General features: G+C 50.0%; 1 protein-coding gene across 16 annotated transcripts in view; it reads left to right on the plus strand.

The window, feature by feature from the left end:
• Positions 1-12,841, plus strand: part of ENOX2 (ecto-NOX disulfide-thiol exchanger 2) — a 135,296-nt gene that overhangs the window by 80,239 nt on the left and 42,216 nt on the right. For all 16 annotated transcript variants that reach the window (XR_012160888.1, XR_012160891.1, XR_012160896.1 and 13 more), the window contains 2 exons: positions 2,581-2,814; positions 12,625-12,837. Coding sequence is in view for 5 of the 16 variants with exons in the window: in XM_073360663.1 (XP_073216764.1) it covers positions 2,581-2,814; positions 12,625-12,837 (447 nt within the window). In the remaining 11 variants the exon portion in view is untranslated. The remainder of the gene's footprint in view (positions 1-2,580; positions 2,815-12,624; positions 12,838-12,841) is intronic.

The raw sequence follows: 12,841 nt of genomic DNA on the forward strand, positions 1-12,841 counted from the left end.
TGGGGCCCCCGTTCAAACCCGTGGCAATCTGCCCTCTGTCCTACCTTTCCTGGAAGGTGGCCTTTCTGGTGGCCATAACCTCGTCCAGAAGGATATCCGAGCTCAGAGCGCTGACTTCCAAACCACCCTATATGGTCTTTTATAAAGACAAGGTGCAGCTACACCCTCACCCTGCATTTCTGTGTATGTGAACCAAGACATATTTTTACCTATGTTCTTCCCTAAATCGCATGCCAGTGGTAGGGAGCACATGTTCCATTCCCTGAACGTTAGGCTTGCCCTAGCATTCTACACTGAGCACATAAAGCCATTTTGTAAGTCACCACAGCTCTTTACTGCAATCGCAGAAAGGATGAGGGGGCTTCCGATCTTGTCCCAGCATATTTCATCATGGATCACGTCCTGTATCAGGACTTGCTATGACCTGGCAAAAATTCCAGCCCCTTAGCCTACGGTGCACTCCATGGGAGCGCAAGTGTTGTCCGCAGCATTCCTGGCACAGGTCCCCATCCAGGACATATGAATGGCAGCAACGTGGTCTTCCATCCACACCTTCACGTCACACTATGCCATTACCCAGCAGGCGAGGGATGCTGCAGCCTTTGGCAGGGCAGTCCTGCACTCAGCAACCAGGTAAACTCCGATCCCTCCCCCAGGGAAACTGCTTGGAAGTCACCTATAGGAATGCACACAAGCAATCACTCAAGGAAATAAAAATGGTTACCTACCTTTTGTAACTGTTGTTCTTTGAGATGTGTTGCTCATGTCCATTCCAAATCCTGCCCTCCTCCCCTCTGTCGGAGTATTCCGGCAAGAAGGAACTGAGCAGGAGGTGGGTCGGCAGGGACCTATATACACTGCCATAAAGGCGCCACTCCAGAGGTCTCCACAGCCGACCCGATGGGTACTGCTAGGGGAAAAACCTTCCGATGATCATGCATGCACACACCTATTGGAATGGACACGAGCAACACATTTCGAAGAAAAACAGTTACGAAAGATAGGTAACCATTTTTTATTGCTGGGACTTTGCAATGACAGTTCAGGGCAACCTTAAAAATAAGCGCTTGATGCAGGATTTCCCACACAGTGCAGGACACATGAGAGGTATGAGCCCAGCTAATCCAAACCTGACCCGAGAGTGCTGAGTCATTTTCAGATCTGACCCAACCCCGATACTTCCACCCAAACTTGAGTCAGCGCTGCCACCATTGCCTTGTTCTGGGGGCTCAGCCTGGTGGGGCGTCCTGCTCCGCACACTTCATGCCTACGATCCATCTCCAGCTGCCTCCTTCCTATGGCGCCAGCATGGTGGCTGGGACTGCATGCCATAGTCCTTCCGGCTGCTGCTACCTCACCGCGGTCTGTGTGCTGTGGAGTGAGAGGCTCTGCAACTCGTTGGCATGCTTGCTCTGCAGCGTACGCAGCTTAATGAGTTAGCAGTGGCAGCTGCGCAGATCCCACGGGCGGGAGGAGGTGATCAGAGACCACTCAACCAGCCCCAATGCTGACTGTGTCAGGCTGTTTTCACACCCGACTCGAGCCCAGCACTTGTTGTCAGGTCCTGTCAGGTTGCGAGGCTCTAGTTATTTGTGCAGAATATTAGAAGGATGTGTGAAGGACCCAAGGTGGTTTCTGAATGCTCCTCCATGCAAGCTGAGTCCCATGCACAAATGGATGTGTTTCTGGTCTAATGCTCATTGCTTTGGATATGGCATGTACACGAGCCCAGACAGGGAAAGGTGGATGTTGAATTCTGCCTAGCAGATGGTGCCAGTTGATGTGAAGTTGACAGCATCAAACATGTGACGATTGCTCTTAACTCCCTAGCTGCTGTCTCTGTTTCTTTCTGGCAGGAGACGCTCTACACTTGTGTGCCCTACGCTGTAATCACTGTTACTGGTTGATTGGGTAGCTTTGTGGAACCAATAGGCAGTCTCTGTTGTGCTGTATGAGCTAGAGTGGGGTGGGCAAAATTTTTGGCCTGAGAGCCACATTGGGGTGTGAAACTGTATGGGGAGCCGGGTAGGGAAGGCTGTGCCCCCCAAACAGCCTGGCCCCTGCCCCGTATTTGCCCCCTCCCACTTCCCGCCCCCGACTGTCTCCTTCAGAACCCCCAACCCCTCCAACCACCCCTGCTCCTTGTCCCCTGCCCCCCCCTCCTGGGAACCCTGCCCCAAACCCCCGCTGTCCCCTGACTTCCCCGACCTATGCACACCCCTGCCCCCTGACAGGCCCCCGGGACTCCCATGCCCTATCCAACCCTCCCTGTTCCCTGACCGCCCCAGAACCTGCTCCCCATCCAACCCCCCTGTCCCCTAACTGGGCCCCAGGACCCCCCGCCCCTAACCGCTCCCTGTCCCCGGACTGCCCCCCAGAACCCCCAACCCAACCCCCACACTGCTGTGCAAGCACACCGCCGCCACCCCCTTACCATGCCACTCAGAGTGGCAGGAGCTCGCAGCCCTGGATGTGGCCCACGGGCCATCGTTTACCCACCTCTCAGCTCTCACCTCTCATATCACCATATGGGTTAGTTATTGTACAAGCTGTCTTTTAATTTTTTGTTGTGACGATTAGGTTATCGTATCAGGCTAGGCTCCAGCACCGACAAAAAGGATACCGGACGCCTCCATGTGGACTTTGCTCAGGCTCGGGATGATCTGTATGAGTGGGAGTGTAAACAGCGGATGCTGGCACGAGAGGAGCGCCATCGCAGAAGAATGGAGGAGGAGAGATTCTGTCCTCCTTCTCCACCCCCTGTTGTCCACTACTCTGACCACGAGTGCAGCATTGTCGCTGAAAAGCTGAAAGGTATGTATTTCTGCAGACTGGTTGTTTTTCATAGCAAATAATAAGAAATTAAACACACCCAGATTTCAGTGGCTTCCTTTACTAGACTGACTAATACCACCACCTGGTACCCTGTAATGGGGTGTTTACCCCTCACAAGGCAGGACTGATAAAGTAGAATAATTAGCCTGATAGGCTGCATCTGGGGAAGAGCCAAGGCCTGGAAGAACTGAGAGAAGATGGACTCCAGCTGGGGGAACAGGAGGGGTTGGTATAAAACCAGGAAGTTGGCAGCAGAAAAGGGCTGCAGGGAAAATAGTCTGCAGTCACTCCCTGAGAGAAGGGAGCTGTGTTTGGGTCTACAGTGCCAGACAGCCTGAAGTTACTGTCTGGGAGGAGGGAGGTTGGGCTGGTAAACATGAGGGGGAGGAGGGACGAGCCAGAAGCAGAGCTGAGAAATAGGAAGATGTAGGAAGGAGTTCAGGGGAAGAGCAATATGGTGAGGGAGTGAGCAGGCCACCATTGCTAGTGATAAATAGGTCCGCTACTAGCCACTGGAGGGGTGGCACAGTCAGGGCAGTGAAGGGGAGCCTGCCGTTTTGTATAGAGGGATTTTTGCGTTATGGGGTCCTTGTATTCCCCTGTCTTGATGACTGGTTCCTAGCAGTGCAATCCAAAGATGAAGTTTGGATCTCGACCAATGTTGCTCAGACGCCTTTCCTCCCTAGAAGTTGGAGTCAGTGTCGAAAAATCAGCTTTGGTTCCCGCACAGTCCCGAGTTTTCAGAGAGGCCTCCATCAATTCAGTTTCAGCATGAGCTTACCTACAAAAGGACAGATTCCAGACTCTGCAAGAACTCATGACCCCAGTAGTCAACAGTCCATCTGTCCTGGTCAGAACTTGCCTATCCCTCCTTGGCCAACTGGCAGCGCGCATGTATGTCACCGCCTTTGCTTGCCTCCACCTTTGTTGCCTCCAGATTTGTCTCCAGGGAGTTTACTCGCCCATGCAGCACTAGGGACCTTCTGATGACAGTCCCCACTTGAGGTGCTCTCTTCCCTCTTGTGCTAGACGGGACCCGTGACATACCTGTGTGAGAATTCCCTTCCTCCCAGGACAGGACAATCATCATACACACATCCCTCATAATAAGGGGAACACACATGGGAGACCACATGATGCAAGGCACATGGGCCCCTGAGGAATCCTGGATGTATACCTACATCCTGGAACTCTGGGCAGTATAGAGAGCATGTCAAGCTTTTCTCCCATTCACCCACTCCCATCGCGTTCTCATCATGTCAGACAACACTACCACCGTTTATTACATCAACAAACAAGGGGACACAAAAATCAATAATGTGCTGTGACACTTTTGCATTTTTATTTCTGATTTTGTAATAAGAACTTTTTCATTTTTACCATATAATTATAAAATAAACCAATTGGAATATAAATATTGTATTTCCTTTTCAGTGTATAGTATATAGAGCAGTATAAACAAGTCGTCTGTATGAAATTTTAGTTTGTACTGACTTCGCTAGTGCTTTTTTTGTAGTCTGTGTGACAAAGCTCTGACCTTGCCTCCGTGGGTCCCGCGTTTCCTGGAGGATTTCGCTAGCCTCAGAGGCTTGCTGTGACCCTCCACGTAACCCTTCTTTCTCTAGAGACAAGGGTCCCAGTCTACTGAGGCATTTTCATCATAAGCCAGCGAGGGAGGTGAGGAGAAGTTATCCTTCCTTGCACAGTCTCTGTTGTCTCCCAGTCTCAGTGATTAATTGGGGGCAAAGGTGGTGGTGGGGAGCCCGGGCCCACCCTCTACTCTGGGCTCCAGCCCAGGGACCCTAATAGTATCAGCTATGGTAGCTGACCTTTTAGAAACATGACATGTACAATTCCCTGGGCTACTTCCCCCACAGCAGCCCTCACTTCCTCAAGCTCCACTTCACCCTTACCTCAGGGCCTCCTTCCTTGTGCCTGATATGGTGTGTACTACTCAGCCTCTCCAACAGCACAACTTCCTCCCACAGCTCCTGACATGCACACCCACCTGACTGACTGGGAGGCTTTTAACTAGTTTCAGCCAGCCCCTGATTGGCTTCAGGTGTCCCAATCTACATAGCATTCTCCCTGCCTTCTGGAAAGTTCTTAATTGGCCCCAGGTATCTTAATTGATCTGGAGCAGCTTCCATTTCACTTAACCTGGTACCAGGGATTTGTTTAGCCTGGAGCTAATATATCTATCTCCCACTACTTTTCTATAGTCATCTGGCCTTGCCCCGTCACATCTGTTCTAAAACTAGGCAAATATCAAGAGGAGTTGATGTACCCCCGGAAGATCTCTGCGTACCCCCAGGGGTACCCATGATTGAGAACCACTGCATTACGCTATACTATCAGTTGTCAGGACCGTCTCCAACCCTCGGCGTGAGGGCCCATTCCACGAGAGCCCAGGCATCCACCAGGGTCACCCTCCACAATGTGCTGCTTAGAGACATATGTATGGTGGCCACATGGAGTTTGGTACATACCTTTGCTACACATTACGGCTTGGTTCGGAACTTTGCAACAGATGCCTCATTCAGCACAGCTGCCTTCCACTCCACTCTTCCGAACTATGTACTGCTTGTTAATCACCCTCAGTGGAATACAATAGGGACCATTACTCAAAGAAGAAGAGGCAGTTACTTACCTGTAAGTGGAGGTTCTTCGAGATGTGTGGCCCTATCTGTATTCCACTTGCTGCCCTCCTTCCCCTCTGCTGCGGATCTGTTGGATTTGCGGCGGTGAAGGAACTGGAGACTGTCCATCTGACCTGTCTGTTATCACCTCAGATTAAACCATGAGGCGAAGCAAGGGCAGACCAACAGACACTACTACTTCCAAAATCTACAGCTCTGGATGCATAGTGCAGTGGAATACAGATTGGGACCATGCATCTCGAAGAACCTCCACTTACAGATAAGTAACCTCCTCTTCTCATCTAATGGCTGTTTGGTGGCCTGTACATGAGATGAATCTGTGGATCTAGTTCCTGCCCATTACATCTCACAGGCGTTGTTTATCCTGCTTCGAAGAGATGGCCTGGTGCCCTTCCTAGCAGTTATCTATCACCAAGATCTGCTGATGCAGATTCCTATAAGGTGCCAAGATCCAGAAAAATTCCAGCTGATGGCGTTGAACATGAGGGGCTGAACCCCTGGAAGCTCAGATACTCTGATCAGCGGCTGGCCTCTGCCAGGTTGCTCTCTGGCCAGGATGACTCTCCAACTTCTGAAAGGATTCCATATGCAGAGCATAAATACTCAGATCTCTGGAAGATCTGCAGATTCTGGAGTGCACAACACAGAGCTCTGAGTGTTGTGTGGTGACTCCATTAAAAAGATGAGCCTTGGCAATGGCTTTGGGTTCTCTCACAATGTCATCTGACAAAGGTAGTCTGGCTTCTCTCCTACACATCTGCAGGTTTCTTAAAGCAGTGGCAAAAATTTGCTTTCTGTTAAAGCTTTTATACTAGCTGGAAGCTGAACCTTGTTATGGAACACTTCACAGAGCAGCCCTTTCAGCTGATGGTTAACTCATGATATTTCATCTCTATCAAAGTTGCCTGCTTACTGCCAATCACATCTGCTTGAAGGATTAGCAAGTTAAATGCACTGTCTATCAAGAGGCTTTTCTGCAGCTTTCCCTCAAAAGTAATACTCAGATTTCCTACCTAAAATCCATTCTCCTCATCAGCTCAATTAGGACTTTATTCTGTCCTGAGCCCCCTCATCCTCAGGAGATAGAGATGGCACCATTTGGATGTTAACAGGGCCATCAAGTTTATCTTGGGTGGACAAAGTCATTCAGGAAATTGGATATTGGTCCATCACTTATGTCGCCAAGAACAAGAGACTAGAAGTTTCTGAGACACCCTTCTCTAGGTAGAATTGAACATGTCTGTGGTTATTTAGGGGTTAAAGCCAGGACATTTTTCAGCTGAGGTGGTGACACTTTCCAGGCTAATGTGGGAGGAGCAGCAAAGGCATCAAGACATTAACAGCTACGTTTGTGGTCTTCGGGGTAGGCTAATGACTTAGAGTAGTAAACTCTCTGCTATGAAAAGACACATTTACAACAAAGTTAAGTGATCTGGTTTTGTGTGGCATAAATCTACATAGGGCATATATATTATACAGGCCCAGATTTTCAAAATCTAGTGGCATTGTGTGCCCAACTTGTGACTCCTTAAACGGGCCTGAATCTGAGGGGGTGAGTGTGCTCAGCACTTTCTGAAAATCAGCTGCTTTCAGGTGTCTCATGTTGGGCACCTAACATCACTAGAGACTTTTGAAAATTGATGATGGGCTGCAGTTTCCCAGCTGGTCAGCATGGAACCCCTGCTGCCTAGCGAGAGCCAGTTCCTCCACCCAACAGCTAGAGGTGTGACATAGGCTGAGAACAGCAACCCCTTTCACAAAGGCTAGACAATAGCCTTCATCTGGAAAGTCCTCTCAGTTACTGTTACCTGAGGCAGATATGACCCAGTGACCTAGAGGTAAACAGCTTTTGTGGCCAAGTGTCCCCCTGAACTAACCATTCGCTGGTCTCCTGAGCCAGGCACCCCCCAGCACCTTGCCCTTGAGCCAGTCACTCACCAATTCCTGGGCCAGCCGTTCACCAGTCCCCTGAGCCACGGACACCCTGCTGCCCATCCCTGAGCCAGCCACTCACCTGCTCCTCAGCCAGCCTTTTGCCAGTCCCCCGAGTCAACACTCACCAGAGTTGGTTGATTGTAACTGTTGTTGTTGTTTTATAATAGCCTGAAAGTGACATTCCTTGCTAAACTAATTTTCCATGAAGTAAACATTAAGCTAAATCTTCATGCCTTTACTCAGGCAAGCTGTCTTTGAGTCAGTGGGCATTTTGCCAGGGCAAAGGGTGACTAAAACTGGATAGGTATTTCAGGGTTTGATCCATGCCTTTGTATTGTCTCTTCAGTAGAGCTGCACTTAACCCAGTTCTGCTCCAGCGCAGTGGGTGTGAGCTAGCTGGGGGCCTTGCCTTCCTCTGCATTGTATTGCAGCCGCTGCTTTTTCTTCTGGGTTTTTCGGCTGCAAAACGATGTATGATTCTGAGGACAATTCAGATAACAATCTTAAGACAGGTTAGGCCTGAGGCCTAATGTAATGCAGTTGCCCTCTAAAATATGGTCATGATTGGAGAATATTTACAAAAATCCTATTAGCTAGCCGGATTCATAAATTATCATCAAATACAGCGAAACCACAAAACCTCTAAGATAATCTTTGCAAAGCATGCTTTCCATAAATTGCTGTTCTGGCAGCCCCTGTGTATTTGGTACTTGACTGAAAGCTGGCCATGTTGTGTTTTGAGGAATCTAATCCGGCTAGACTAAGGGTATGTCTACACTACGAAATTAGGTCGAATTTATAGAAGTTGATTTTTTAGAAAGCTATCTTATACAGTGGATTGTGTGTGTCCCCACGAAGCTCATTAAGTCGGCGGAGTGCGTCCACAGTACTGAGGCTAGTGTCGACTTTCGGAGTGTTGCACTGTGGGTAGCTATCCCACAGTTCCCGCAGTCTCCACCGCCCATTGGAATTCTGGGTTAAGCTCCCAATGCCTGATGAGGCAAAAACATTGTCGCAGGTGGTTTTGGGTATGTCGTCAGTCGCCCCTCCCTCTGTGAAAGCAATGGCAGACAATTGTTTCGCGCCTTTTTTCCGTGCAGGCGCCTCACTGCTTTTAGCAGATGGTGCAGTAGGACTGCTAACCGTCATCATCGAACCACCGCTTCCACTGCCACTCTGCTCTCCTGCTCTCCTGATGCTATGAATCCACCTCGCAGGTCCTCTATATGACCGTCGTCATCCACCGCTTCTGCTGCCACTCTGCTCTCCTGGTGGTCTCGCAGGGCCGCGTCCGCTGCAACTCTGCTCGGCTGCTCTTGTCTCACCATAAAACGGCAAGCTTGCAGCCCACTCAGCTGTTGTGTCCTGGCAGCAGATGGTGCAGTAGGTCTGCAAAACTGGTCATCCAACCACCACTTCCCCTGCAACTCTGCTCTCCTGCAGACACCATACCACTGCAAGCATGGAGCCCGCTCAGATCACCGTGGCAATTATGAGCATTGTAAACACCTCGCCCGTTATCATGCAGTATATGCAGAACCAGAACCTGCAAAAACAGGCGAGGAGGCAATGGCAGCACGGTGATGAGAGTGATGAGGACATGGACACAGAGTTCTCTCAAAGCACGAGCCCCGGCAATTGGCCATCCTGGTGGCAATGGAGCAGGCTCATGCCGTGGAACGCCGATTCTGGGCCTGGGAAACAAGCACAAACTGGTGGGACCGCATAGTGTTGCAGGTCTGGGATGATTCCCAGTGGGCGCGAAACTTTCGCATGCATAAGGACACTTTCATGGAACTTTGTGACTTGCTTTCCCCTGCCCTGAAGCGCAAGAATACCAAGATGAGAGCAGCCCTCACAGTTCACAAGCAAGTGGTGATAGCCTTGTGGAAGCTTGCAACGCCAGACAGCTACCGGTCAGTCGGGAATCAATTTGGAGTGGGCAAATCTACTGTGGGGGCTGCTGTGATCCAAGTAGCCAACGCAATTACTGAGCTGCTGCTATCAAGGATAGTGACTCTGGGAAATGTGCAGGTCATAGTGGATGGCTTTGCTGCAATGGGATTCCCTAACTGTGGTGGGGTGATAGACGGAACGCATATCCCTGTCTTGGGATCAGAGCCCCAGGGCAGCCAGTACATAAACTGAAAGGGGTACTTTTCAATGGTGCTGCAAGCACTGGTGGATCACAAGGGACATTTCACCAAAATCAACGTAGGATGGCTGGGAAAGGTACATGACGCTCGCGTCTTCAGGAACTCTGGTCTGTATGAACAGCTGCAGCAAGGGACTTACTTTCCAGACCAGAAAATGACCATTGGGGATGTTGAAATGCCTATAGTTATCCTTGGGGACCCAGCCTACCCCTGAATGCCATGGCTCATGAAGCCGTACACAGGCAGCCTGGACACTAGTCAGGAGCTGTTCAGCTATAGGCTGAGCAAGTGCAGAATGGTGGTAGAATGTGCATTTGGACGTTTAAAGGCGCGCTGACACAGTTTACTGACTCGCTTAGACCTCAGTGGAACCAATATTCCCATTACTATTACTGCTTGCTGTGCACTCCACAATATCTGTGAGAGTAAGGGGGAGACGTTTATGGCGGGGTGGGAGGTTGAGGCAAATCACCTGGCCGCTGATTATCCGCAGCCAGACACCAGGGCCGTTACACTGCGTATCAGAGAAGCTTTGAAAACCAGTTTCATGGCTGAGCAGACTACGGTGTGACAGTTCTGTTTGTTTCTCTTCAATGAAAACCCGCCCCCTTGGTTCACTCTGCTTTCCTGTAAGCTAACCACCCTCCCCTCCCTCCTTCAATCACCGCTTGCAGAGGCAATAAAGTCGTTGTTTCAAATTCATGTATTCTTTATTAATTTGTCACACAAATAGGGGGATAACTGCCAAGGTAACCCGGGAGGAGGAAAGCACCGGGTGGGGTGGGGGAGGAGGGAAGGACAAGGCCACACTGCACTTCAAAACTTACTGAATGCCAGCCTTCTGTTGCTTGGCAATCTTCTGGGGTGGAGTGGTTGGGTGCCCGGAGCCCCCTCCCCTGTGTTCTTGGGCATCTGGGTGAGGAGGCTTTGGAACTTGGGGAGGAGGGCGGTTGGTTACACGAGCTGCAGTGGTGGTCTGTGCCTTTCCTGCACCTCAACCATATGCTGGAGCATATCAGTTTGACCCTCCAGTAGCCTCAGCATTGCATCCTGCCTCCTTTCATCATGTTGCCGCCAGCTTTCCTCTTGATCCTGCAACCTCTCCTGTTGCTCCCGCCACTTGTCCTCTTGCGTGTCCCTCCTGTCCTCGCGTTCATTTTGTGCTTTCCTGGACTCTGCCATTGTCTGCCTCCACACATTCTGCTGGGCTCTTTCAGTTTGGGTGGACAGCTTGAGCTCAGAGGACGTTTCATCGCGAGTGCGTTTTTTCTTGCCTTCTTATCTGTGCTAGCCTCTGGGACGGAGATGCTAGTCGCAGCGTTGAAACATTTGTAGCTGTGGGAGGAAAAAAAGGGAAATTAAAATTGAAAAAGACACATTGGCCATTTAAAAGGAGGGGCTGGTGTTTTCGGGTTAATGTGCAGCACAACCCAACTAACCCCCCCCAACACACACACACACCCAGTTCTCTTGGATGATCGCTTCACTCCTCCCCCCACCGCGTTTCTAACAGCGGGGATGATTTCTTTTCAGCCACAGTCAAACAGCCCAGCAGGAACGGCCAACCTCTGAATGTCCCCTTAATAAAATTCCCCTATTTCAACCAAGTGACCATGAATGATATCACTCTCCTGAGGATAACACAGAGAGATAAAGAATGGATGTTGCTTGAATGCCAGCAAACACTGGGACCGCATGCTACCATGCTTTCTTATGCAATGATTCCAGAGTACATGCTACTGATCTGCCGTGGTAAAGTGTCCTACCATGGAGGACGCAATAAGGCTGCCTTCCCCAGAAACCTTTTGCAAAGGCGTTGGGACTACCTCCAGGAGAGCTTCATTGTGAGGTCCCTGGAGGATTTCTGCTCCATCCCCAGACACGTTAAAAGACTTTTCCAGTAGCTGTACTGGCCGCAAATGCATCCCAAGTCAGGGCAAATTAATCATTACAACACGCTTGCTTTTAAACCGTTCATTATATTTACAAAGGTACACTCACCAGAGGTGCCTTCTCTGCCTTCAAGGTCTGGGAGCCCTGGTTGGGAGGGTACTCTCTCCAGGGTGATAAACAGTTCCTGGGTGTTGGGGAAAATGGTTTCTCTGCTTGCCTGGTGCGCGCTATCTTCAACCTCCCCCTCCTCATCATCTTCCTTGTCCCCAAAATCCTCATCCCTCTTGCGTGAGAATCCCTTGCAGGAGTCCACATACAGGTGTGGGGTAGTTGTAGGGGTACCTCCTAGGATGGCATGCAGCTCATCATAGAAGTGGCATGTCTGGGGCTCTGACCCCGAGTGGGCGTTTGCCTCTTGGGTTTTTTGGTAGGCTTGCCTGAGTTCCTTAAGTTGCATGCGGCACTGCTGCCGGTCCATGTGATAGCCTCTGTCCTTCATGCCCTTGGAGATTTTTTCAAATATTTTGGCATTTTGTCTTTTCAAATGGAGTTCTGATAGCACGGATTCCTCTCCCCATACAGCGATCAGATCCAGTACCTCCCGTTCAGTCTATGTTGGAGCTCTTTTGCGATTATGGGACTCCATGGTCACCTCTGCTGATGAGATCTGCATGGTCACCTTTGCTGATCAGCTTGCTACGCTGGCCAAACAGGAAATGAAATTCAAAAGTTTGCGGGGCTTTTCCTGTCTACCTGGCCAGTGCATCTGCGTTGAGAGTGCTGTCCAGAGCGGTCACAATGGAGCACTGTGGGATAGCTCCCGAAGACCAATACTGTCAAATTGTGTCCACACTAACCCAAATTTTACCCGGTGATGTCGATTTCAGCGCTAATCTCCTCGTTGGGGAGGAGTACAGAAATCGATTTTAAGAGCCCATTAATTGACAAAAATGGTTTCGTTGTGTGGATGGGTGCAGGGTTAAATCGATTTAACGTTGCTAAATTTGATCTAAACTCATTGTGTAGACCAGGGCTAAGCAAATAGTTCAGTGCTGACTGCTGGGAAGGTGGCTGCTGAACAGCTGAGCAACTGGAAATGACTCTGCAGATTTTGCCTGTTCTAAAGATTTTCTGTTTTGACCCAGACGATTCCAAGTTCTTGGAAGCAGTGCAGACCTTGGTGACCTGGATAGAACGTGGGGAAGTGAACAGGCGGAGTGCAAACAACTTCTACTCCATGATCCAGTCAGCTAACAGCCACGTTCGCAGATTGATGAACGAGAAAGCAGCCCATGAGAAAGAGATGGAGGAAGCTAAGGAGAAGTTTAAGCTTGCTCTCTCAGGGATTCTAGTTCAGTGTGA

This window comes from Lepidochelys kempii, chromosome 9 (genome assembly GCF_965140265.1).
Source record: "Lepidochelys kempii isolate rLepKem1 chromosome 9, rLepKem1.hap2, whole genome shotgun sequence".
In the NCBI taxonomy this organism is placed as follows: Eukaryota; Metazoa; Chordata; order Testudines; family Cheloniidae; genus Lepidochelys; species Lepidochelys kempii.